Below are 27,848 nucleotides of genomic sequence, written 5' to 3'. Positions count from 1 at the left end.
CATATAACTTTTATCAATTGGAATCATCTTCATTAACATCTTTTAGCTTTCAGTCAATGCCAAGTTGAATGCATGATTTTTTTATCAGGAACTGTATAAGAGCATACAGTTTATACTTCATGTCTATTACTTACTTACAAAGAAGAAAAGGATTATTACATGTTCATATGCAAGAATACTAAATTCTGGCAATATATAGAATTTGAGCACTGTATCCTAGTTAATATGAAATTTAATTGAATATTGTGTTAATTAAACAGAGTTCTCCTACAAGGGAGAAAAAAGTAAATAAATAAATAACCTAAATATCATGCTTAAAATAAAATCAAGCTAATATTTTCCAATATAAAGTTAATGAATTTGATAAATGATGTTAACACATATTTTTTTAATTTTAAGCTGTGCATTTAAAAAAAACTGGACAATTTTTTTTTCTTGTTCTAGTGAAAGTTTACCAAAATTGTATATAATGGCCTATCAGTAGTGGAATATTAAAAAACAACCAGAAAAGATTTCAGATCAGATTGTGGTAGAAATTAAATATGATATTTTTTGTAAATATAAATTATTTCATATATTTCTCAACAATCAGCATGTATTTGCAAAAACATTTCATCTAAAGTGTTAAAGATACTTCAAGCTTAATATTTCTTGCCTACTTTATTAGCATTAATTTGTGTTATATATTTTTTCTCCCAGTTATTCAGACATCAACACCTGGAGTAGAGATAAAACGAAAATGCATTAAATTGACATCTGCAGATGCTTGTGAGGAAGATCATTAAATTGTGAAAAAAGGATAGAAAAGAACAACAGGATCTTCAATCATCATGTAACATAAAATAAAGAAAAGAAATATATTAATGAAATAAAAGCCTTATAATTTTTTATTTTACAATGAAAGTAAACTACAAAGAAAATATATTTAGCAATACATATCAAAATATGCAGAAGTACCAGAATTCAAAATAAGTCATCTTGTATTCTTTGGATAACTAAATGAGAAACTAAGCTCTAGGGCATGCAAAAGTTATTTTAATAAAAGGAAACAATTTTGAAAATTTCAAAATAAGTACATCATTTTACATTACATTACATTTTTTTTTTTTTTTCATTATCACAATATACAAATGTTGATTATAATGCTATTACAAAAACAAAAATTACACATTCACATAAAAAGGGAAAATACAAAGGCTTTACTTCATAAAATATTTTTCGGAGGAAAAAATTCTATACAGTAATGCAATAAACATCACTGAATGATATACTATGAGATTATGACACGTAATTTTTTAGTACAATGAAAATTACAGAATATATGTTAAAACATGTCACTGATTCTTTGTCGCTTGCCGCCTCAGAAGAATGTAAATTTTCTCCTTTATCCAATCCTTGTTGTATGGAGCATATGTCATAGTAGACTTCTGGAAGCTTTGGAAATAATAAAAAATTCAGTTAATGTAGAATTCAAACAGATTTTAAAATCTAAATATAAAAAATTCTTTAGTAGTAACGGAATCAACTTTGGAAGCAAAATTTTAAAATACTCTGTTAAGAATAAAATATATATGCATATTTAAAAAACTCAGCTACAGTAGCAAAGATTGACATGCAAATATTGTTTAAAGAACTGTATAAATGATCAGTTTCCACATGATGTTATACAGCTTGTTCATTATGCATACGAGAATCATGCATTGCAAAGTATTTAAAAAAAAACCAGTGTTCTATTTCATAGATAGATAAAAGCTACTTATTGAGCGTAAATAGGTAGTTTTCGTGGCTTTTTACTTCTTTGTACAAAGTAAAGAAGTATTGTAATCACGAAAATCTTCAGGTGTCGTATTTTAATGAAAATATCCATTCTGACCACTATCAAATGCAATTTAATGATGTTTTTGCGTGACATCTGTATGTAAGGACAAAATAAAAGAAATTTTCCTGAAACAGGTTTGTGATATCATCCCCCTCTTCATCTACCGCCTCATAGCGAAATAACTCCAACATTTGTTGCACAAACACAAAACTAATACTAACCACAATACTAATAACTGAAATATATACAAAGTAATAAAAGTTAATTTCGGTTTCATTAATGGCTCCCACGAGCCTTCTCTATGACCTCTCTGTCGGGAACCCTCTTGGAAACTAAAACTTTTGGCGCCTTCAGATTAAGAGCCAGCACCCTCTATACATCTCGTTGGTTGGCGTCACCCATACATCACAAGGTTGCAAAAAGGATTTAAAATGGATTCAGAACAGACTTTTTTTTCATGATGTACGTATGTACGTGTCTCGCACAACTCAAAAACGAGTAGCCTCGGAAGACTGAAATTTGTGTTCCTGCCAAATTTTGTGTCAATCAAAGCAGTATTTGTTGATTTTTTTGCATTTTACATCTTCGTGCTTAACTTTTGGAAGTGAGTGTATTTTTCAATATTTTTCTATTTTTAACAAAAATATTTTGAGGTTTTGCATATTTGTTCCTTCTGGCGAAGTGAAAATTGAATTAATTGAATTAGAAATATATCTCTAACGAAATTTGACGCAAAAAGTTTAAATGAAATGCAGGAAAAAATGAGTATAATTTAATATTCTGTATAAGGAAGTCCCGTGATGTACATCAGATTTTTTTAACAAAGATTCCGAAACTATCGATATTTATCTTAAGTCGGTAAACATCATCAACATACAAAAAAAGAGAACATACTTTATCAATTTAAAATATAAATTTGAATTATTAAATAAGGATTAAATGATAAGCCAAAAAATAAAACCCAAACAATCTTCTTCAAATCTTTCTGTAAATTTTTTTGTCCTATTCTTCTCCTGTTTTTACTTCCAAAAACAACAGAGAATCACAAAGCTTCATGTAATCCTAAGCAAAAGCGACTATCGAAGAAATGTTCATTTTTCCCCATTGTTTCTTTGTTCATTTTTCTTCACTGTTTTATTTCATATTTCCTTTTTTTTTAAAGAAAATTTTCTGCAAAATTGTAGAAATTTTACTGCACTGCTGAAAAATTCCACAAGCTCATATTTTAAAACTAAGTTGAAGGCAAAAATATCACGATTTGTTTATAAAAACAATTTGAACTCGAATACTATGAAAAGAGCGAATATGAAAATGGCATGACTAACCATGATTGTCAGAAGAATGGTTATGTACATAGTTACCAGAATTTGGCATATTCTGAAAATTCGGCAATGTCTACTAAGGCAATTTGCATTAGCACGTAAGTACCTTTTGTTCTGAGTAAGATTATCTTACATTTAAAAAATTGCTACTGGTAATACTGCACTGAATTTAAGCTTAATTAATGCACAACAGAAGCAAACAGTTTTTGGCAATATGGACAATAGATGGATAATAAATCCTCTTAAAATGTACTCAATACTATATACGCTCACGTAACGTCTGCACTTTTTCCCCTAAAATTATATCACTAAAATGCACGTGTTGACATTACACGGGTTGTGCAAATGTCACACTTTTTCTCGTGAGTAATTTTGGGTGTAAATTTCATTTCAAACAGCCAAGTTAAGTTCTAAGTGGAAGAAAATAGCATAAGCAGTAAAAGTATCAAACTTAATGTTGTCTAATAGCTACCTAAAATTTACAAACATATATTAATATAAATTATCCTGCTTACGGTATCAACACTAGGCGCGTATCAGTTCGCACAGGAGCACAAATTAACCAACACTTGCAATTTTAATATTTACTTTTACACAAATTAAATAAACATTGGATCTTTTAATATCTTGCACACATTTTTTTTAAATCTTTTCTGACGCACTGCATGAAAATCAATTTCATTTCATCATTTACTGCAACCACCTCTCAATCACCTTGAATTGTGATGTAGGAATGTCTTCTACTTGTGCTATAGCAAGCGCTCTTATTTGGCACATTTCCCGTGTTACTGCCTACCCTTGAACACACGTAATCATGAACATTCATAACTACTTTTTTTTAATTCAGAAAATTGCATTCCGAACCACGAAACGCACATCTTGGTTTTGTTCTTTGATGCCAGTTCATCACGATATTAGCTCCAATCACACAAACACTTTTTGTCCTCCTTATATACTCTTGCTGCTGCTTTTTCCATTTTCCTGTGCTAACTGTAAGACTTTCAGTTTAAAAGCCGCTGTATTTTCGCTTTTCAACCACGCTACTTGCTAACTACCATGAATTCTAAATGATACTATGAATGAAAAGAGAAAGCTTGAAATATGCAAATGCTCTGAGGAGAAAGAAGGGGAAAGTAATTTCATTACAAAACAGTATTTCCTGGAAGCCAGTATGGTGAAAACCTGCTTGGATTGCCTTCGTTTATCATCACGTCTGCTGAGTGGATTGCTGGGGTCGATGTTATGACTGAAGAGCTGCACTAAAATGCAAGGAAAGTCTCTGCTTTCCATCCTGGTGCCAACCAAAGACAAAACAAATGCATTAAATATGTTTACTGACTATAGGGGGGGAAAGGCGATGTTAAAAAAATAAGTGAGAAATTCTTTAGTTTTTGGGGTGTGGACATTGTGTGGGTTACTTTTTTTTACATAATTTTTATCTGTAAAGTTGAGGTGCGGACATTACACGAGCGCATACGGTAAAACTTTGTTATAGCCTTCCGCAAGACTGAATCGGCAATCAACCAAATTATCTTGCCAAAAATCTGGCTGTGTTCTTATACGTCGCTACGTAACCATATATTAACAACAATGTTGCGCTTTCGCTCTCACTGTGTGTTCCAGGCACACAGCAAGAGCTATTATGCATTTTTGATGACGTTTTCAAATTTACACTGTTTATTCAAAAATTTAGTCACTGCTCTTTTGTGTGAATATAATAAATATTAAATTTACCAAGTAATGAGGTAGAGCCATATCATTTTTTTAAGAAAGAGGACTTTTACCTGACAAACAAGTACGTGAAAATGGCTCCAACACGAACTATGTTAACAACGAAACCATTTTAAGGGGCAATGTTAAAAATTCCATGACAAACCCATTTCAAGTTGCATTGTTAAAAGAAGGGCCTCCCTCCATGTTGGAAACTGGTACAATGGTTCTAGAATATCATTCGTCACTGATATTAGATTTATGCATTCTTGAGCAAGGAGTGATCCATGAAATAAATGTAACAAACAGCTTAATATATATTCAAAGTTGGAAGTTTGATAGAAAGTGCAAGTTGACTGGAACAATTACATGCAATATAATGATAATAAGGATTCTTTAAAATAATCTTAGGAAAACAAATGTGAGTATTAATGTTATTATTATAGTGTTGTTTATTTTTTCATATGCACTTCAACAGCATCATTGAAACAAATTTAAAATCGCCAAATATGGTTGGGTTGGCTATATCAAAGAAATACCAAACTAAGAAATATTAATGGCATGATAAAACTTAAAAAATAAAAAGATTAAAATGCAGAAAAACACTTCTGCAAAAGCATGAAACATAAACAGCATATTCTACCAGTAGTGATCTTTTTTTTTGGCATTCGGTTTACAGTGTTACGTAACATCAGGAAAGCATGGAAACAGGCTCACAATAAAAAAGGCAAATGAATAAAGAGATGAACTACTGTTTGACTACTGTTTTCATAGGAATTTTAATTTATATAACTTCAAAACAAGACATACAGACACCCACTACTTCAGACATACAGACGCTGCTGTACGACCCTGCTGACAACAATGGTTGTATTAGCTAGGAAGGCACCATATGATGATAGAGAACTACACGACAAGATTGGTTCACTGTGCTACAGGCTTTCAATGCTATAATAGTGTTGCTCACATTGTGATGCACAAATATTACCTATGTGCAATTAACAATAGCTTTAAACCCCATTTCACACCATCTGCAAAAGTAGAGATTTGTTTGAACAATGACTCATCACCAATCCAGCAGATTTCAATTACGCTGGGCTATTTACAAGCAGCATGATTTGGTTTGGTTTATTTGAGTATGGCAAAGCACTCGAGGGCTATCTTCCTAGGAGGAGAGATGTCTTTATGGTGTACTTTCGAAGAGAAACTGGCTCGTATACACATTACACATGGGGAAAACCATGAAAACGGCCATGCAGCCAGCCTGTTCAATTCCCGATTGAACTACCAGTGTTCAGCCACTTTACCACTTGGCTGAGGGTGGCCCTATTTTAAGGCAGCAATCAATATCTAACAACTGGATCAGCCACAGCAAAACACCTAATAAATTCTCTGATAGGTTAAATATTAAAATTTTGTATATCTCAATGCCAAGGTATCTAGAGAGCTAGAGCATGCTTTACAGTTATTTATTCTACACAGTCAAAAGTCTTTAATCCGGACTCGCCTGGACTTCCACGATTCCGGATTATCGGTTTTTCCGGATTATAGATCATTAGTTTAAATCTGGTAAGATGGCATGCAGAAATTATAAAATTAAAAATATGAAAATGTAATTTATGAAATAAAGAGCAATTATGATCTAAAGGTATCAAAATTTACAAAAAAAAAGCTTAATATTTGTTTGTTTACTTTATTAAACATTTCTTTTAACGCGGGCATGCGTAAAGCATACATTACGCATAGTCAAAATTATTCGTGATATTTATAATGACGAGGAATTTGATTTAAATCACATCAAAGACGGAGTACATCGCAATGAAATACTACATTTAGTAAGGAATTATAAGCTGAATAAAATAAAAACATCTGCCCTGAAGATAAGGATAGCGCTGACAGATCAACTTCCAGTTCATTGCGCGCTGCGACATTGGAATGGTTAGGTAAAATGAGAAGATTGAGGTAAACAAAGGATATGCCTTTATCCATTTTTTGCAGCAATTCCACTTTTTTTTTTTTTTTTTTTTTTTTTTTTTTTTATGGACATCGAAACATGCTTTCGCTTTGTAGATCCTTTGGCAGCTCCAGAATCGGAAAATCTTTTTACATAATCGAAAGTTCAAGCTTACTTTTATAAAATTACTCTAACAGTCTGCAAAAAATAATAAGCCGGATCCAATTAAAAGATTAAGGAACAACGCAATCTGCATTATTAACTGAAATAGATTAATTAGATAGTTTTAGCTTAGCTTATATCATCCATTATACATTAAACGTGCATGCATAAAGGTATTATGCGTCTACCCATGCGCAGAAAGTTCGTAGCTTTGAGGTCCAGATTACAGATCACTGCTGATTATGGACGTCCAGATTAATGACTTTTGACTGTATATGATTGCTGTTTATCAATAAATTATCTCACAAAGTTCAAATTGTACACAAAAAGCTAAGATTCTGCTTACACCAAACAGCTGAGATCATCCAGATTATCAATGAAGTCAAACAGCTGACTTATATCATAAGTGATTGAAGCTGTATTCGGATTCTGTCTTTTGAGATGGTCTTCAAATAGATGGCAAACACCTAGATGGGAAAATATTTATGTAACTCAAACTGAATATTAGAAAGTATACATCACTATAAAAGAAATTAATGTTAAAATTTCTTTGAATTGATTTTTTGACATCTGCATTTCATATGAACATAAATATACATATAAAGTATCCATATAAATATTAAAACAAAACAAAATGTCACAAAAAGATATCAACATTATTAATCATAAAGTTGATTTCAATTAGTAAGTTTGTAAAGTTAATTTATCCACAAATATAAAATATTTATTTGTACTTGTTTTTGCATATACAAGTTATATCATGTTTTGGCATTAAATATTTTACATATACAACAACCCACAAACATCTAAACAGATTTCATAATCTAAAATTATATGAATTTTTTATGTCTCAAGGCAGAAAAATAATCTGGAAATTCTGCATTTGCTCTTGATTTTAGCAATTTATTTCTGAGAAGTCAAGTATTCTTGACTCCATTATTATGGAGTACATATGATTAAGTGTGAGAACTAGTTCCACCTGTCTAGCTATGTGAAGTTCCAATATGTTTATGAGGATACTGTGACAACTGAAGTTCACATGGAACTGTTTTGAGAACTTGTGAATGAGTTAGATGATAGGAACAAACACTCGGCTGCTACCAACAAGATAGCATGTTATACAAGTGGGAATATACTCCTCAAGTGGGAATGGTTGAGGCAGAATTATTTTTCTTTGAAAACGTCATTTCAAAAGGATTGGCCTCCATCACTAGATTTGAAGCCACCTGACATTTTCCTGTACAGCAATCTTAAAGGTTAAGGTATAGAGGAACAAATCACATGTTCTTGATGAACCATGGCAGAATATCTGCTAAGATACAGGCAGTAACACCTGATATTCTGGCAGCAACACTCATGAATTTGCAATGGCTTGTTGAACTGTGTTTAGATGTTTGGGAAGATCATCAGCCATCTCTTATAATTTATTTTCATTTCTTACATACACAGCTTCAAATTTCATTTCCGTTCCATTTACCTTTTTTACACTATGTCTGGAGCCCTTTTCAAATCAGACACCCATTATTTCAGGCAGTTAAATTTCACAACAGTAACTTTAAACATTTCACAAATTATTTTTTCCCTCTTGAAGTCAAATATGCTATTCTCTTTTTTTCTGTCATCTTTTGCAACACAATGTTACTATAAAATGTGTCTAGTCTATGCATGTATTATAATTACACTTATAGCTTGCATATAGTATGCCACCCAATCGGTATAGTGGTTAGCATCGCTGACTGCTTACCCCCTTTATCTTGGTCTGCATAATTTACCAAAGTTTCACATCTGCATTTTGTTTCAGCAAATAAATTTTTGAAGAAAGTTTTATTACATCTAATTTAACAAACAAAAATAGCAATATGATCTTAATTACTTGCTTTCAAATAAATTCCGTGCATAAGTGCTATAAAAAATAAAGGCGGCAAAAAATTTACACAGATGAGGTGTAAAAATATATACTCCAAATAAAAAGGCAGGAAACATGAGTAAAAAATCATATATTATCATCCATACAATTAAAACGGATGCAGTAAAATCAGGAATCTTATAATACTGGTGCTGATGTCAGCCAGCACCAGTACTGTAAGAAGTTGCCTTCTGAAAGCTAGATTAAAAGCTAGTTGAAAGCTTGAAGACCACACAGAAAACTACAGCTGATACTTTCCGTCACAAAAAAAAATTATATTCTTTGGCCCAACTCATGCCACATAGCCCTCTCAGAACTGGAGCAGGATATTTAATTATAAATCCAAATACTTTAAACTACTCACCTTTCAATTCCTACTCAACTTTTAAAGCCTCTTACTCTACTGCTTTCTAATTGAGAAATATTTCTGTTAGTATTTTTGACAAGATAATTTTTTTCTGATTTCAATCCAAATACTTAAAGGCAAAGTTTGGCATGTTCATAGGAGGACAGGACACACAATGGTTGCATTTTAACTAAGGTGAAGTACCCTACATCTACAATGACCTGAAGTTGCACATTTAAAAATAAAAAAAGCTGCAGTACTGAATACATCAAAATAATTAAAGGGAAAGTAAATTCACAAAATGCAAAGAGATCTAGGGAAAATATTTCTTTCCATAGTTCAGTGTTTTAAAAATTTCAGCAGGTGAAATTTTTAACCCCCTCCCCCCCCAAAAAAATAATTAAAAAAAACTCATGAACCTCCTTCTTCCTTCATAATATAATCAGAATCCTGAAAAATTATTTTACTTCTAAAGAGTTTCAAGTGTTAACTTTACCTGGTAATAGTCTTGATGTGAACATTATTGAAGGAATAGGGAATATTTTCAAAAAAAAAAAAAAAAAAAAAAGAGTTCCTGAAGAAGGAATATTAGATTTGGATAAACTAATTAAAAGAGTCTAGAAAATATGGGATCATGATAAAAATCTGTAGCAGCATTACGAAGTCTTTACAGAAGGAATGCCCAACAAAATCTAGGAACTATTAAAAAGTCAAAGCTTCATACTAAAAACTGAAAATTTGATTAATAAAATTAAAAGCTTTATACTAAATATTAAAATATATTAATATTATTTAAGCCTTTGGCGGAGGATGCCTCGGTCACTGAACCATTTTCTTGGGATGGCATGCTGACAGAAAGCACAGTAGTGTTGGGACAGGCATTTTGCACTGCTAAGCCTAACTTTCAAAAACAAATTTGCATAAATTAAATTTGTGATCAAATTTTTCCAATTTTTGGCACATTATAAGAGGAACACTCAGGTAGTCAGAATAAACTTCAAAACTTTATATTTTCCTTGCCATTTGAAGTATAAAAAATGTTTTGCTACATGATACACAAAATACTTCCCTCAAATGCTAGCCAAATTTCAAAAGGAATGAATAAAACCCCTAAAACAATAGTGCATATACCCCCATATCACCAAAAATAAAAATTTAAATGTTCAGAAGCAGAGAACATCCCTATGTATTTATTCAGCCGGCACAGTTAACAGTCAGCTCTGTTTATTTACATTACTCAACCTGACACCCCCCATAAAAAATATAAAATTCTGCCTTGATCCCCCCATACAAAAATACTGCAATGGAATGAAGGTCAATAATTTTCATTTTTGGTAAATTCTACTATAACAGACATAAGGATACATCTAGTGGCAAAAAAAAAAAAAAAAAAGATACAAACTAAACATTCTGTCTAAAAATTCATATGTGGTATAGTTCAGCTTTGAGAAGGCAGCATTTCAGTTGTAGTTTCAGGAGACAATTCTTCAAATACAGTGAGAGGTAAATTTTTTAGTTGTAACAAAACCACAGTTGTTTCCTGATTTGATTTGGCACCGTTAGCACTTTTTATTTATTTTTTTTTTTGTTAGAAATCATGATCTCTGCTGAAATAGGTAGCAAAGAGGCAGTCTGGTACAGCAAAAGAATCATTTGAAAAAAGTACTATCGGCAAATATCATCTGTTTTTTAACATTCCTAAGGTAGTAGTCCAAAATTAAAAATGAATGGCTCCAAGGTCATACACCAACTTACCGCTGTCATACCCAACTTACCATTTAAAGGACATTTCATTAATGGCATACCTGGCTCTGTGATACAGTTGACAGCCAATACATATAACCCACCTATTTCAAAAGGGTTAAAATATATTTCATTATAAGTTTTTTGTTTGGAAATATCATTAAATGTAGTTAATGTATAATAAATTACCCTTAGTCATAGCACTGTGTCTTAAGCAACAAGGTTTTTCAGATATCCATAATAATTTGATATATCCATAATGTCCTTTTGTACCTTTAATTTGAACACCCCTAATAAATTATGCAGTATATTGTCAAATCATAATAGATTTACATGGTTACAATTGCATTTTTTTTTCTTTCTAAAAATATTCATTAAAAAGCACTAAGAACATTTTACAGCAGTTATAATTAATGATACTTTTCTAAAACAATATTTTTATATTTATACATTAAAAGCTAGAAAACATTTATGTTTTGTAGCAACAAACTAAATATTTGTCTTTTTAATTTACAAATTTTCCATATATTTTAGCTAACTTGCATGAACCTCCTTCTTTTTAAAGCATCTTTTCTAAGTTGTTTCAATAAATAAGTTAACGTTCCCACTAATCTCTGCTTTATCTCCTAATTAGTTAATGCCTCTCTGAAGCTTCAGCCTATTTCCTCTTCATTTTAGAATTTCCAAATTTTATTAAAGCATCTGTTATTCTAAAGAACTGCTTGTACTTAGAATGTATACAAGAAAATGTTAATTTTACTTCTTTAATAATATGAGTATTGATATTAAATATGAAACGATATAAAGTTAGGGCCCGTGCCAGAGCCAGCATGGGTGAATTTTTTAATAAGTTGTTGGTTTTCAACTTCTTTGTTTGCTTCAGTATGCATGTCTAGCATAAAGATAAGAAAATAAAGGAAAGGCAAGCATATTAAGAGAAACACTTCTGAGATCAAAAGTAGAAGATTCCAAGAATTTTTTTCACTGTTCTTTCAAAAATTTTCCATGAAACACATCCATTACATGTTAATACCATGAAGACATTTTTCATTTTATTAAATTTTCCCGGAATTGTAGGTCTTGACTTTAAATCTAATCTAATTTTAATCTAAACCTACCAACTCTGTAAGAGCAAAAAGGTAAATGATCTGGTGAAGGGGGAGATCAGAAAAGAAAAGTGCAAAGTCAATTCTCAAAACAGAGACACGTTTAAATATTCTGACACGATTATATGGGGTAAAGCTCTTATTATGAAGAAAATATAAAAGAAGACAAATGAAGTTAATTTTAAAATAACTACAGAAACTTTTTTCCTTAATCTCAAAAGTGATGCTGGGAAACTGTGCTTTATACTTACACCATTTAGTCACCATTTTCCTAAGTCACAAAAACGAACAGTTATATCACTTTAAAATAAGGCAGGAGAAAATAAAAATGTTTTATTTTAACGGCCTTAAATATAATTTTAATATATTATCATTACTTTTCTGATATTCATCAATATTACTATGTAAAAAATCAGGTAAAAAAATTCGCAAATCTTAGAAAAAAATGTATAAAAACTGATCTTGAAATCGCCAAAACATTGATTAAGTTGCCAAATTTAGTGCCACACAATAAAAGAACTCATAATCCAAAAAAAGGGAAAAGTTTTTTTAGCATAATATTTTATGAACTCTTCACTCACAAAAGAGAAATAATTTAGAAACATTTTTGTTTCAATTGAGGCAGCACTTTGTGCCTAAAACTCAAGTATCCACCATCTATATTAAGTAGTAGTAAAGAATTCAAATGTTAACCCATCTAATACATATCTGTCAATGCATTGCCAAAAATTACTCCTCTAAAATGTTAAATCACACTCAAAATATCAGTCATAAAAATTGCACCGAAATGTCAGATAAGTAAAAATAAGGATCTTTTGCGGATTTTGCAAAAATTGTTTCCAAAAAACCTAAAGACTTTTAAATAACTTATGAACCCTGTTTCAGCACTCTGCACTACGCAAAATCTTTTCACATAGCTCTTTTTAGCCTGCGAATTTGGCCGTAAGAAATGCTTTAATTATTACTTGCATCCCTATCAAAAAGTCACAAAAAAAAAAAAAAAAAAAAAAAAAAAACATTATGAGGGAAAGCAGTATGCTCCCAAAATACTTATGTGGCACACTATGATACTGCAAAAAGTATTTATGGGGAACCCACATATGCATGCAGCACGTGTCTCCTTCCGCTGGTAAACAGTACCAGTGTTGAAATGCTGAGTGTATGCAAGCCTCAGATTTTTTTTAACGAAAACAGATCAAAGTGCAAAAGAAAACAATGCTAAAAAAAATTATTTCTCAAAAAAGGTACAGTATTTTCTGTTCTGTTGTAATTGAAAAAAAACCTTTCAAAAAATTTATAAAAATTACTAAGATACAAATTTTAAAAATAAATTCGAAAATATCTGCGAATTTTATTTGGATTGAACCTAAATTTCAAACTGTGAAAGAAGGACTCGCGCACGTTTACTAAATAAAAAAAGATATTAATAAATATTTAACAAATTCAGTTAACAATGAGGAGCTAAAATTATGAGAGCTTTTTTAAAAACTACTTGTGCAATTTCTACAGAGCTTTCGCATAATACGAGTCGTAGAATCAAAATATGGAAAAAAAATATAGTAATCCGGACTCGTCTGGACTTTAGTGATTTCAGATTAGCGGTTTTACCGGATTATAGATCATCAATTTAAATCTGGTAAAGATGGCATGCAGAAATTATACAATTAAAAATATGAAACCGTAATTTATGAAATAAAGAGCAATTATGATCTTAAAGGGTATCAAAATTTACCAAAAAAAATATTTGTCTACTTTATTAAACATTTCTTTCAATGTAAGTTGTTTAATTAAGTTGCTTCATTTCTTGTGCTAATACTTTCTCTTTAATTCTATAAACAGACATGATTTCTTGTTCAGTTACAAAGCTCTACTGTTCAAGTCCTGTAACTGCTGTGTCGAGAATACCGACTAACTTGTCAATCGAAATTTTTTTGTTTTCAATAACTTCTCTGTCACTTTCTATCGGAAATGCGCATGGGTAAACGCTTTACGCGCATGCGTAAGTTTGTGGCTTTGAGGTCCAGATTATAGACCATTCACGATAATGGATGTCTGGATTACAGACTTTGTACTGTAGTATTATGTTGGTTACTTCAGAAAAAGTCTGATTTTGGATCAAAATATGCATGTCTGAGAAGTGCTAGAACTTTCCTCCCCCCCCCCAGAGTATATACAGTGACCTGTTTTCACTAAGGAAATATCAAAGAACTGCAAAAATTTGGCACCAGAATATTAAATGAAAAAAAAAAGGGGGAGAGCATTATGCTTTTAAGTGAATTACATTACAGTCTATGCATGCAGAAAGCTAAGTACATGTTTCACCAAAGATGATAAAAACTGCACCATGTAATCCAACGCTACGCTAAAATACAGAAATTCTAATAGGAGAAATCATATTCTGCAGCTGCATTGGTAAAAATGGAAAGCTATGCACATATATGAGTTGCACACATAAATACTTTTTCATGACACCACAGGCTGATACATAAATACTTTTTGGTACATTGCATTATCAGTATTTTTCCATAGCTTTTCACTGAAGGTATGGATAATCAGAATACTTTTTGGTACTTTGCATCCTAAGTATTTTTTCATAGCTTTTCATTGAAGTGTGGATAATCAGAAAGTAACACAAAATTCTACCATGCACTAGTCATGATGGAAACTGGTTTCATGAATTAAAAAAAAAGAGAGAGAGAGAGATCACATACTTTTATCTACAGTTAAACAATAAAACACTTGAAATATCTTTATGAGAGAAATTTGCTCAAACACATTCTAAAAAAACCCTCAACTATCATAATTGGCAAATCTTCTCTATGTAGGAAAAACAATGCAGTAAAGATCTTAACTAAACAATGATTACTGCGAGACTTCTGCCATAAAGTAGAAGAGTGCATTCTGATTAATGTTCCTAATGCAGACACCAAAATGCTTTCGGTACACGGCACCACATGACAAGATTCCCACTCAAGCAGGAGAATAAAATTCTCTGAATTTTCCAAACATGTTTTCAAAATTCCAGTTTAGACATGTAGTGCATGTTAGCTCTGCTGAGGGTAAATTATGGTACCACATGAAAACAGAAAAATTTGATAATTAGATATGACTGATTTAAAAAAAAACCTTACTTTTGAATCTCTAAAGCATTACTATTATAAATATAATGGGAATTGTTCTCCTCAGTAACTTTCAAATTAAGTTTCTGCCAAACTAAGAAAACTTCCTATACAACATTTACATACTTAAACCAACATTCTCTTCAGCAATCAACTGTATTATAAAATTGGTTAAGTCCAAATAAATCCCCTTTTTAATTAGATGAAAAGAGTATATATACCAAAAGTGATTATTAGTGCATCCAAAATACACCGTGTTTCAAAAAGAATATACATAATACAAAGTGTTATTTTGTCCAAACTATCAATCCCTGCGCCTCGGCTCGGCTATCAATGAAACGAATACATAGTCTAGTTTATATTAATAGCTGCTAGATGTCAGTTGTCTTCTGTTTTGTGTGATAACTATCACATGTTTAAAATGGCTACTCCGAAGCGGAAATCATTTTGTGTTCTCGAGTTTGACACCCTGTGACTTCTTCCTGTGGGATTTATGAAACACAATGTTTATGTAATACCACTCCCATAGAACCGAACCTGGAAGAGGAGAAGAACCGGATCCGTACTGTCATAACATCAGTGACGACGGACATGCTTGCCCAAGTATGGGAGGAATTTGCGTATTGATGTGATATTGTTCATGTCGCTGATGCAGGACATACTGAACATCTGTAATCTGAACTTAAGAGGTTCGTACATATGTGTTTAAAGTTTCATATGCGTATGTCATACAGTTTAATAAATATATGCATTCGAAATACATATATTCTTTTTGAAACATGCTGTATTTGCAATCACTGGCACTTAAATACATTTATAATAAAATGTTAGCACAAATATAATTAGTTAGAAGTAATTTATTAATTTTAGATGTATGAAAGCATATATTTACAAAAGAAAGTAAATACCATTCATTCCATGTATGTAATAAAAAAAATAAGAAATGAAATTCATCAATTTTTCAACGCTATGTATTAACTTTTAAAAAATTTTTTCTACCATTAATTGTGATAAAATTATGTCATGAATGAGCTTTACTGTTTTAAAAAATATCACAAATAAATTCTGGAATGGAAGTTATTGTTTACAAAATGGCAATGGGAAAACAGCTATAGCTATCCTATTATATGAAATAACACAGTACAAAGTCTTTAATCCGGGACTTCGGTGATTCCGTATTAGGGGTTTTTCCGGATTATAGATCATCAATTTAAATCTGGTAAGATGGCATGCAGAAATTATAAAATTAAAAATATGAAACCGTAATTTATGAAATAAAGAGCAATTATGATCTAAAGGGTTTCAAAATTAAAAAAAAAAAAAAAAAAAAGCTTAATATTTATTTGTTTACTTTATTAAACATTTCTTTCAATGTAAGTTGTTTAAATTGCTTCGTTTTATGTGCTAATACTTTCTCTTTAATTCTATAAACAGACATAATTTCCTGTTCAGTTACAAGGTTCTGCTGTTCAAGTCCTGTAATTGCTGTGCCGAGAATATCGAATAATTTGTCAATCGAAATTTTTTCGTTTTCACTAACCTCTCTGTCACTTTCTTCATGCCTTTATCCATTTTTTTGCAGCAATTCCTGTTTTTTGTTTGATGGACATCGAAACATGCTTTCGCTTTGTAGATCGAAAGTTCAAGCTTACTTTTTTATAAAATTGCTCTTAAAGTCTGCAAAAAATAATAAGCCGGATCCAATTAGAAGATTAAGGAACAACGCAAACTGCAACATTAACTGAAATAGATAATTAGATAATTTTAGCCTAGCTTATACTGTTTGTTATACATTAAGCAGGCATGCATAAAGGTATTATGCACATGCGTAAACACATAATGCATTTACGCATGCGCAGAAAGCTTGTAGATTTGGGGTCCGGATTATAGATCATTCCGGATTAAAGACTTTGTACTGTATATAATTGCTGAATAATCACCTCTTAATACTACAACAGTTGCTAAATTCTGAAAAAGTATTTAATAAAAAGGTAAAAAAAGTTTTTTTTTTTAAGAAGTTAGCAGACTTTTGATGAAAAGCTTTTAATATTATATCTAATACAAATTAAATATAATTTTTTATTAGAACAGAAAAAGGCAAAATATTTAAATAACTACTACAAAATAGGCAAATATAAAATTATCACAAAAGTAGATTTGTGGTTTTGATTCTGCAGCTTGCAAGTCTACTGAAGAAACATCTCTGCTCAATTTTTGATTTTTTGACTCCAAAGTTCTAATCTGTGTATATGCTTTCCTTTTGTCCGATATATATATATATTTAATCTTCACTATCACATAGTTTTTTTGTGTTCGAGTACTTGATGATATGCACCAGATCTGGCATATCATAACATATCAGAAGTTCTATCTCCACATACTTTTATGGCATCATAAACAGTTGGCATTGCTGTTAAAGAATTTTTCTGAAGGTTTACTATCAGTCTATCATTAATAACTGAGAAACCACTTTCTACTGTGGTATTGTCATGTGATGAAATTAGTACAGTCAAAAGTCGTTAATCCGGACTTGTCCATATGCGCAGTCGTTAAGGTCTTACGTGCACGCGTAAACGCCTATGCGCATGTGTCAACGCGGCACATGCGAAGAAAGTTTTTAGCTTTGAGGTCCGGATTATAGATCATTCCGGATTATAGGTGTCCGAATAAACCAACGAGATAATAAACTGGTAGAGAGCGTATTGCAACCTTCAACCGGTTCCAACATTAGTGTCACGTGACTGCTGCGCGAATTCCGAAAGTGCGGAAATACTTTACATTGCTTTCTATGGGACGAAAGACTGCTGCTCTGCTTGGTCACATAAAATTTAAGTAAAAATGGTTATTCGCTGCAGCGCCTACGGATGTAAAGAAAGTTTCGTGAAAGGAGGACTTGTAACCTTTCATAGGTAAGTTAAAACTGCATGATTTATTATTTTATTTTCAGTATTTTTGTCATTTTACTATCTCTGTTCTATTGGTTGGAAAGTTTCAGCCATATTGTATAAGAAAATTGCCGCCGTTTATGACATTTTCAGCATGTATTATTAGCATCAAAATGCATTAAATACTGTGACACTATTTACTGGAATCACCCTTTACAAATAATTGAATTTTATATGTTTTTTCCGTGTATTCCGTTGAAATAGAAAGCTGCGCCAATTGGCGTTAACCTTTTTTCGCCAAGTCGTACGCGTTTTGATTTCATAAACAATTACTGCCTGCGATAAAAAAAGAAAAACGCTATTATTAGCCTTAAATTATTGAGAAAAGATTGTGCGATATGTTTACTTTGTTAAATAAAAAAAAAGCTAAAGATCTTGATTCATGCAACATTGAACATAAACAGTTAAACAGCATTATTTTAAAAATCAGATTACTTTTATAAAGCTCAATGCTTTATCATTATTTTCTATAAAATCAATTAAAATAAAAATAATCTGGATTATAATTCTGTCTCATCTACGATGCTGTTAGAAATTTATTGTAATTGAAAAAATGCGATGTGAAAAACTTACCATATTTTAAATAGTATTTAAAAAAAAAAAAAAAAGAGTGAGAGAATTTTTAACTGTAATATCGTTTTGATCCTAATAATAAATACTGAGTAGAAGTTTGTTACCGTTTGATACATATTCAATATAAAATAATTTTTATAGTTAATAAGATGTATTGATCCCCCCATGACATACACATGAGTGTAGAAAATCAGTAATTAAAATTGCATTATTTTGTTCCAGTAATATAATCTCAAGAAAAGAGTGCATTATTTTGTTCCAGTAATATAATCTCAAAAAAAGAGAGGCAATCAATGGCATAAATACATATAATACAATGTGATTTTCTTTTTCTCTTTAGGATGCAATGCATTAAAATTAAACGAGATTTTTTTTACCTTCTCAAATATTATAACAGTAGTGCAATTAATTTTTTAACGTTATTCAAAATTTAAGTTTCCATCTCAATTTTTTATTATTTATTTTAGATTTTCTTCCTAAAATTATTTAACCTAAACATCTTAAACAATGGTGCAAATAATTTAAAGCAATTATTAAAAATATAGATAAAATATTCAGGAAAAAATGGGTTAAGTTATATCTAAATATAATTGTAAAAAATCGAACAACCTAATTCGAGGCCGTTGTCTGCTGACTACTAGCAGACGGAAATAAAAAGTACTACCTGCCATATCAAAAGCGGGCCAAACTGGCGATGAACAGCCTAAGCTATCACTCCCCAAGAGCATTAGTCACGTGATATATGCTGGAGACCAGGGGGGGAGCCAAGAGCGATGCGCAGTGCAGGAAGAAAGTTATGCCACATACGCATGACGTCATGTGGGTGACAGCGTTAGTTCTTGGCGTTTGTTTACTTTCGTTGCATCAACAGTTTAATTTGATTTGTGTTGTTAATTTGCTATTATACCTAGGCGGAAGTGGCAAATTGTGCTATAGCGTTGTGTCAGAATTATACACGTTAATACGTTTTTTGGCGGAAAGCACTCTTTACAACCAGATAAAATAACTATTTTTTTAATTAATTTATGTAGTTTTCATACATAACTGTGATGTAATTTTACATTTTTCATTTTAATGCTATTTTACATTTAAATTGAAAAATTTCTCATTTTAAATCATTTTTTATCATAATCTTCATTTTGTGTATGAGACTTATATCGTAGTGAGATATTTAAACTCAGTATCATGTTTACCAATACTGAGTACCTGAATGATTAGTTAATAAATTCGCGTATCCAACTTCATTCACATGTTTTGGTTACTTTCTTTACATCCCAAACGTAATTCTATGTATTGAAGCAGCGTCTGGGTTAAGCTTCGCGAACTAAGTAAACTGATACATGCCTCACCGTGAGGAAAGAACAATTTCTCGACCACACTATGATGCACGAATGAGTGAGTGACATATTTCCTTCAGTGTTATTTAACTGATTCATACGGGTATGTGTGATGTAACTTAATTGATATAACTTACACATGCTTGAACCTGAAGGAAAACAAATCTGTGTATAATGCTAGAATACGAATAGCGAAAGAGTAAGTAAGATATTCTGTTCAGTGTTATTTAACTGCTGCATATGTTTTAATTTTGATTCCATATAACTTGTTTCTAATTATAAGAGAAAGAAACATAATTCAATATTGAACACATATTTAGAGTATAACAAAAGTATTTTAAGAAACAACCTGATAAAAATACATTAGTAATTAAAAATATTTAATTTGTGTACAGGCTGAATTGAAATTAAGATGTGGGTGTATTTAATTATGGCAAAGCACACTAGGGCTATCTGCGTAATAGGTGTGATGCCTTCGTGGAGGACTTTCTCAGGGAAACAGGCTCGTATACACATTACGCATGAGGAAAACCACGAAAACACCCATGCAGTTAGCCCGTTCGCGGGATTCGAACCGAACTACCAGTGTTCAGCGACTTTACCGCTCGGCCGCTGGTGGGCCGAAACTAAGATGTAGGGCAAGTTTATTATTATTATTATTATTGTGCACATATGTGTAAGAAAATGTATTTTAATTGTTCCATTTTTAATGTTTGGAAGGAAGAATAGGATGCCAATATCAAAGATTATTTACTATAGCAAATAATCACGTCAGGATAAATGTTATATAGAAATCTTGGGAGTGTAAGAGATTATAAGAGTACTTTTAGATTATACTGAAAATATACGCACTTCTGCTAAAATCTGAAGTGAATCAGTATGAAGTGACTTTTCACTTTAAAAAGAATGTGATAAGTATACTATTTAAAAGTATAATGACGGATATTAAGAAATTTGTAGAATTTTATGGTATTTAAATATGAATTTGTCAAGTCAAATCTTTTTATATATATTTTTGCTTGAGATATGTAATTTAAACTGAGAATCACGATCATATATTTCTCATGGAATGTCAAAGTTCATTTGTATTAAAAAAAAGTGCATGAGCAATGAAAATAAATAGAATAATACTTTTTGATTATGTTTTTACCATGGTCTTAGCATTTATGCCATCATGTGTTCTGTTCAACAAGATTTATTTAGTGCAAACAATACTATGAAAAAATATTGAAAAATACCTTGTTTTACAATATTTATTTCCCTTAATTAACTTAAATATCATTTTTCATTTTCTAATGCTTTCCTTTACGAAAAGAATTTAATGTTTACAATTATTTTCAGCATTCGTACGAATTCTGTGCATAAAATAAACATTTTCTTTAACAAAATACTTAATCGGAAAGTATATACCCGGTATTTCCGGTGTATCTACCACATATAAAATGATCATTTTGCTTTAGTTTAAATTTTTTCCATTACCAAAATCATGTAGCAGACGCTTCGGCCGATGCGTCTTGTCTCCCGGGTGACGTCACTACCAGCAACCAATGGCACGCTTTTTCCGTTCCTGGCCTAACCTCAGTATATTAAAGAACCTTGGCTGGAGACACCCTAGCAGACGAATTCTCTGTGGGTGAGCCGTCTGTTATATGAAGTCGTTGGAATAAACGACTTTTGACTGTACCACTTTTACAGCACCCCAAAGTTGTTTAAAATCTGAATTATAAATAAAGTCCTCATAAAAAAGGTGAAGCTTAGTTTAAAAAAAAGTGTCTTTCCAAGCACCCTTACTTTTGAATAACAATTCTTGAAGCTACACTTTTGATTTTTCTGCAACTGGATAATCCATTCACTTTCATACAGTATATGCTGTAAACTCTCTATCCTTGTCTCAAATAAAAATTCATTAGACATAGGATCTCGTAAAAAAGGTATTTGACTAAATTATACTTCAATGGACTACACTGAACTATTTTTGACGCAAGCTTGGCCAAAAAGGTTCTGCACCGAGTTCTAAATTCTCTTTTCTTTATATCAGATACTCCAATTTTAGCTAAACTTGGACCAGTAGCAAATACCTACATCTATTTTCTGCAACATCTCAATATATGGTTTGATTCAGAATATCTATTTTTTATAAGTTTTTGCCTCTCGCAGCAAATCTCTTTTGACAAATTCTGAAAAAAGCTGATTTAGCATACTATGGAAAGTTGTGTATAAAAAAGGGCACATAGGATCAGCTGTGTGAAATGATTTTAGAAATGGAAGTAGAACTCCCGCAACAGGAAAAAAAAAAAAAAAAAAAGAGAGATTTTTGCCAAAAAGAAGCTTACATTTAACAGCTTTTTTCAGTCTTTCAACTAAAACAGTCTTTGGCAGTTCAGATGATTCTATATACTTTTTCACATAAGGAAAAATATCAATAGGCAGGCAGGAGACAGACACACTAATTGAGTAATTGAAGAGTTAGGTTTGGAGGCAACTTCTCCTTGATAAGTCTGTCTCCTGCCTGCTCAACGATTATTCACTTATGCAATTTAATTTCGGCTTAAAAATGAATTCCTTTAATTTTTTTTTTTAATTTTTAGATTAATTTTTTGGAATATTATATATATTGTTTCATAGTTTTAGATACGTGCACTTAATTTACATATGCCCTTAGAATTTAAATGATATTGTAAATTAGTTTTCAGCAATAATTAATTTTACTTTTATTTTTACAATTAAAAATTTAATTAAATTTAAAATTTATATTAACTTTATAATGAATAGAGAATATTTGTTAAATTCAAATTTACATATATATATATATATGAGGGAGTCGGAGTCTTTAAAATTCCAGGAGTCGGACATTTTCCCTACCGACTCCACAGCCCTGCTATTTAATAGTGCAACCAACTCATTTCTTATTCACAGTTTCTTTACGGCTTTTCTATGTTTGTTTATTCAGATCTGGGTTAACAGATAGTATAAACTGTCCTTATTTCAGTAAAATATAGAAGCATGTCTTGCACTATTTTTCATGCTCTTTTCAAAGCTCAAAGATATCTGTAGTTCAACTCTCAATTCCATGAGACCAACTGCTTGACCTTTTGCTAGCCATACATCCCCCAATCCGATCCAGAAAGAATCTCGTAGAGAGTATGTTGTTTGTTGCCAAAAAAAAAACTGAAACTAGCAAAAAAATTCATAAAGAAATGCGAATTTGGGTAAAGATTGCAAGGTAGGACTTTGCTTAACCCTTGTTCCAGAGTTCATCACACTAAACTTCCTTTCTAATAAATGTTTTATAAGTATTTCACATACTTTCATTGGTACATACGTTTTACCTTTGTATTTCATACAATAAATCATAATTTAACCAAGATTAATTTTCAAAATTTTGCCTTTATATGATTATTCTTCAATTTAAATTTTTCAACAACCTTTTTTTATGATATAATTCCGTATTGAAAACAAATTTTTGTATGTTTTAACTCTAATATATGAAGATTTTGATAAAAAAAAATTATGTTGCAAGGGATAATGGAAAAACATAAAAAATGCTTTAGGAAATTAATTCTCTTTTTAACAACTCTCATAAATTTTATAACATACTGTAAGATTTTTGTATGGTCAAAGAAACTGAAAGCACTAGAGAAGTTTTTCATTTACATAAATCTTTAAATTAACCAACATTTTCCTTTGCAAAATAACTCATTATAGTATAATTTAAAACCTAACACACAACAAACAAACCTTTATTTTCTAACTGCTGAATTTTATGCCAGCCTATTACAAAACCACCTAATCACAGCAAGGCAAGTACAAATTTATATTCAGTCTACACCATTTCGCTGCTGCACATTAACCTTCACTAATTATTTATAATTGATCTGAGGCTTGAGTAGCAGAGACTACAATAACAGGCAAGAAATAAAGTTACAGAGAAGTAGAAATGATGATATTTTATTAGATACTGTAATATTAATATTACAATGCATTCTAATTAGAATTTTTCTTTTATAGAAATAGTATAGTAAAAGTTGCCTGTAGTTTAACCATGACTACTTTCATTTGTTATATTCTTATCATAACCACGTACTTCAGAAATTAAATTATTTACATAATTTTTCTCTCTCAATTTTCGGATGATAACATTAATGAAAACAGGGGAAAAATACAGAGGAAAAATAGGGTATATTAATGTATTTTACTCAAAATGTTATATAAAAAAGACATATTTTTATTCTAGTTTTCATTAGATAGTAAACTACATTAAATTGTTAACACGTATAACAGCTTTATCAGATAATTATCGATAGTAACATTAACATATAAACTGGCAGCTGATTATAAAATTTTAAACTTTTGCTTTAGTAAAAAGGGCGATTTCTAATGGCAGATTACATTCACTAGTTTAACCGAATATTCATCTAAGCAAAAATTTTAGAAAAGCAATAGAGATTATTCCATCTTTAATAAAATAATATTGAGAATCAAAACAAAAAGACTTACCGGTTGATCTTTACAATATGGTAACTGGTAGTTTGGCGACATTTTGGAGGCGATAAAGGTTACTACCTGGGACTTTGGTAATAATGTGAGCAGCACTCAGTTCCGATTACGCATTATTTTGCGTGAGGGAAATGAGAGATCATGGGATATGTCATGTGATATTAATGGACGAATTACGGTTCTTTAATCGGAAAAGGGGGCAAATCGGGAAAAAATGTGGAAATTTTGTATTTAGCTTTATTCTGTATTGTGTGAAACAGTGTTGTTTAATTTTTGGATCCCATGGCCCTAACTAAAGTGAATTCGAAATGGGTATTTAGGCATTGTGATAAAGAGAAGTTTGCTTTTTATTTAGCGGAGGAAAAATTCGCAGAAAAAATCTTTCAATAATTTTATTGAATGAATTAGAAAAGTATGTCCGCCACGTAATCAAGATTCTGAAGATTAGGTTAGTTAGTATTTTTAATTATTTGAGGATATTTTTATGCATTGTTCTAAATGTAAGGTGGAAAGGAATTTGGTATTATTGGGAAAATTGTTATTAGCAATGATTTAGTTTAAAGTAATTAGGATTGTAAGGTAATTTTTATTAATTTAATGTATGTGCTCATTTATATTTTAAGTAGTGTTTTTGAATTTAATTATATTTTAATGAAATGATAGTTATTTTGTGAATTTTATGTTTGTAGGAATTTGGTATACGTTTTAGTTGAAATAAACGTGCATGAAAATAATTTAAATATTTGATACTAAGTATTTGTAATGCTTGCGGTATGAATTCGTTGGTGACGTGTATAATGTAATAGATGATTTAGAGGTAAAAGTTTTTGGATATTTTATTTATTTTATATGTGGAAATGTTCATATTTGTAAAGGGTAAATACTTTTTCGCGATCAGGTAATTTCATATATGTTCTTTTTACCGGGTTTAAAGATTGAGAAAATTGTCATGTATTTTCGTGAAATTTTTCTAATTTATGAGAAAAAAGCAGTGTACATGGATATAGTGAAGAGTGTGCACAATGCCATTTCTGTGCAATTCTGAGATGTTTTTTTTAAGTAAAAATAAGTCGACGTGTACATGGTTTAGTGATATTTTAATTAAATGATAGTTATTTTGTGAATTTTATGTTTGTAGGAATTTGGTATAAGCTTAAGTTGAAATAAACGTGCATGGAAATAATTTAAATATTTGATACTAAGTATTTGTAATGCTTGCGGTATGAATTCGTTGGTGACGTGTATAATGTAATAGATGATTTAGAGGTAAAAGTTTTTGGATATTTTATTTATTTTATATGTGGAAATGTTCATATTTGTAAAGGGTAAATACTTTTTCGCGATCAGGTAATTTCATATATGTTCTTTTTACCGGGTTTAAAGATTGAGAAAATTGTCATGTATTTTCGTGAAATTTTTGTAATTTATGAGAAAAAAGCAGTGTACATGGATATAGTGAAGAGTGTGCGCAATGCCATTTTTGTGCAATTCTGGGATGTTTTTTTAAGTAAAAATAAGTCGGCGTGTACATGGTTTATGTGTATGTGTTATTTTGAAAAACGCGTAAGGAGTATGGTATTGTGCACTTTTTCCCAATTTTGCAGTGAATATTTGTCATGATTAAGCAGTTTTGTTTGATAAAATTTCTAGCATAAGTGTAATTCAGCTAGTAGATTGTTGGAAGAAGTGTTCAGTAGATAAAAAGACAAGAAACATGTCTTTACTTCGTGAAGACAAAATGGCGGCGGGGAAAAAAAAAATAGAGGGTTGCTGTAGGAGAGTTGGTTGCCAAATTTTCGCCAAAAAATCGCCAAGTTACCATAATGTAAAGATCAGCCGACTTACCTTCCATGCACTCATTCACCGATTCAAAATCTGAATAAGTCCTGGTTTCTGGTTTACCAGGCTGAACTAAAAGAATTGTATGCGACTGAGGAAAAAAAAAAAAAAAAAAACATTAATTACTTTTAAGTTTAAAAAAATAGGGTGCAAAGAGCAATATTAAATAATGTTAAAAAGTCAACATAAAAAGTATATCTACAAAATACATTAACACACCATGTTTAAAATATATACAGATTAAATCAATGACAAAACTCGTTCAGATTCTTATAAATGCTGTAACAGAGAGTCAATATAATAAAAGAATTTTAAAATAACAGCACTTAACGGGAAATTAATGCAATAAATTACAATCCAAAATACACAACCATTCGCTTTGATGTGGTTTCAACAAGTGTTGCCAGATTTTTGAATACTAAGTTTTATACAACTGGAACATTAATTTGGTAAAAATTTTATTTAAATAATAACAACAATAATAAAGAATGAATACTTTATTGTAAAAAATATGCGCCATTTTCACTAGAAAGGTATTATGTTTTTTTTAAAAAAAAGACAATTATTTGTCACATTCTAGGTGGCCGATCAACCAACTCGTGTTTTTTATCTCACTAAAGGGCGAATTAGGCACCTTGCATAAAAACAAAAACCAAAAAAAAAAGGGGGGGAAGGATGGTTAAGGGAGTTAGAATAACTGGCGGCTAAAATCAAAGCCAACAAAATTCAAAATATTAATTGTAAAAATTAATCTCACTTGACTTTTGTATTTGAAATAAAAAGCTGCGTGCGACATAAATCAAACAGTCGCCTGCGTCTACCGTAGGAACTAAGGCTACTATAAAAAATGTCTCTAGAAGGAACGATCGCTTTCGATTGTGATGTCACAAATCTGTAGATCAGGCCTATTTTGTGTCAAAATACCTATATTAGAACAATGCTATATATAAATCTAAAGGTCCGTCTACACGTAGCGATTTTCTCGGCCGACCAAGGGCCCTAGCCAACAATATCTGAGATAGCTCGCCTGTCCACACGGAACGATTTTCTCGTTAGTACAGGAATTCACTCAGGTAATCACTGTGAAAGGAATTGTTCCCGCCCTCTCCAGCGTCACACTGTCTATGATTTGTAAACAAAGCTTACGGTGTTGTCAAATAGTCTAAATAATGGATGACTATTTTAAATTGCTACTATAGATACAGTTACAATTTTGAACTTAGCTATTGCTACAAAAGAAGAAGGAAAAAAAAAAAAAAAAAAGAAAAAAAGAAAATGCGTTTGGACCAGAAATTGGGTCAAACGACGAGGAATTCATGGTGCCTTCGTAATACCCTGTTCCGGGAGTTGCGTATTGAAGACACGGTGGAATTCGGAAAGTATTTACGGATGATGTCGCGTGATTTTGATTTTTTGCTAAATTTAGTTTGCAGTAAAATTTAAAAAAAAAAATATGCTTTTCTTTTGGGT

At 31.0% G+C, this 27,848-nt stretch overlaps 2 protein-coding genes across 2 annotated transcripts in view; one reads left to right on the top strand and one right to left on the bottom strand.

The window, feature by feature from the left end:
* Positions 1-1,434, top strand: part of LOC118203198 (uncharacterized) — a 75,834-nt gene extending 74,400 nt beyond the window's left edge. The window contains exon 17 of the mRNA XM_035375468.2: positions 700-1,434. Within this exon, the coding sequence (XP_035231359.1) occupies positions 700-785 (86 nt within the window). The 3' untranslated portion in view covers positions 786-1,434. The remainder of the gene's footprint in view (positions 1-699) is intronic.
* e(r) (enhancer of rudimentary) lies at positions 861-26,797 on the bottom strand. Its single transcript, XM_035375481.2, has 4 exons — positions 26,750-26,797; positions 26,385-26,469; positions 7,314-7,434; positions 861-1,434 (listed from the first exon to the last, which is right to left on the bottom strand). Exons 1-4 carry the CDS (start codon positions 26,750-26,752, stop codon positions 1,335-1,337), a joined length of 309 nt encoding a protein of 102 aa, XP_035231372.1. The 5' UTR covers positions 26,753-26,797; the 3' UTR covers positions 861-1,334.
* Between the last annotated feature and the right edge of the window lie 1,051 nt (positions 26,798-27,848).

Source organism: Stegodyphus dumicola, chromosome 12, assembly GCF_044657685.1.
Source record: "Stegodyphus dumicola isolate Sdum_Otavi_A_Nest chromosome 12, ASM4465768v1".
NCBI lineage: Eukaryota > Metazoa > Arthropoda > Arachnida > Araneae > Eresidae > Stegodyphus > Stegodyphus dumicola.
Note: the sequence above shows the minus strand (reverse complement) of the source record. Positions and strands in the feature narration are given on the sequence as shown.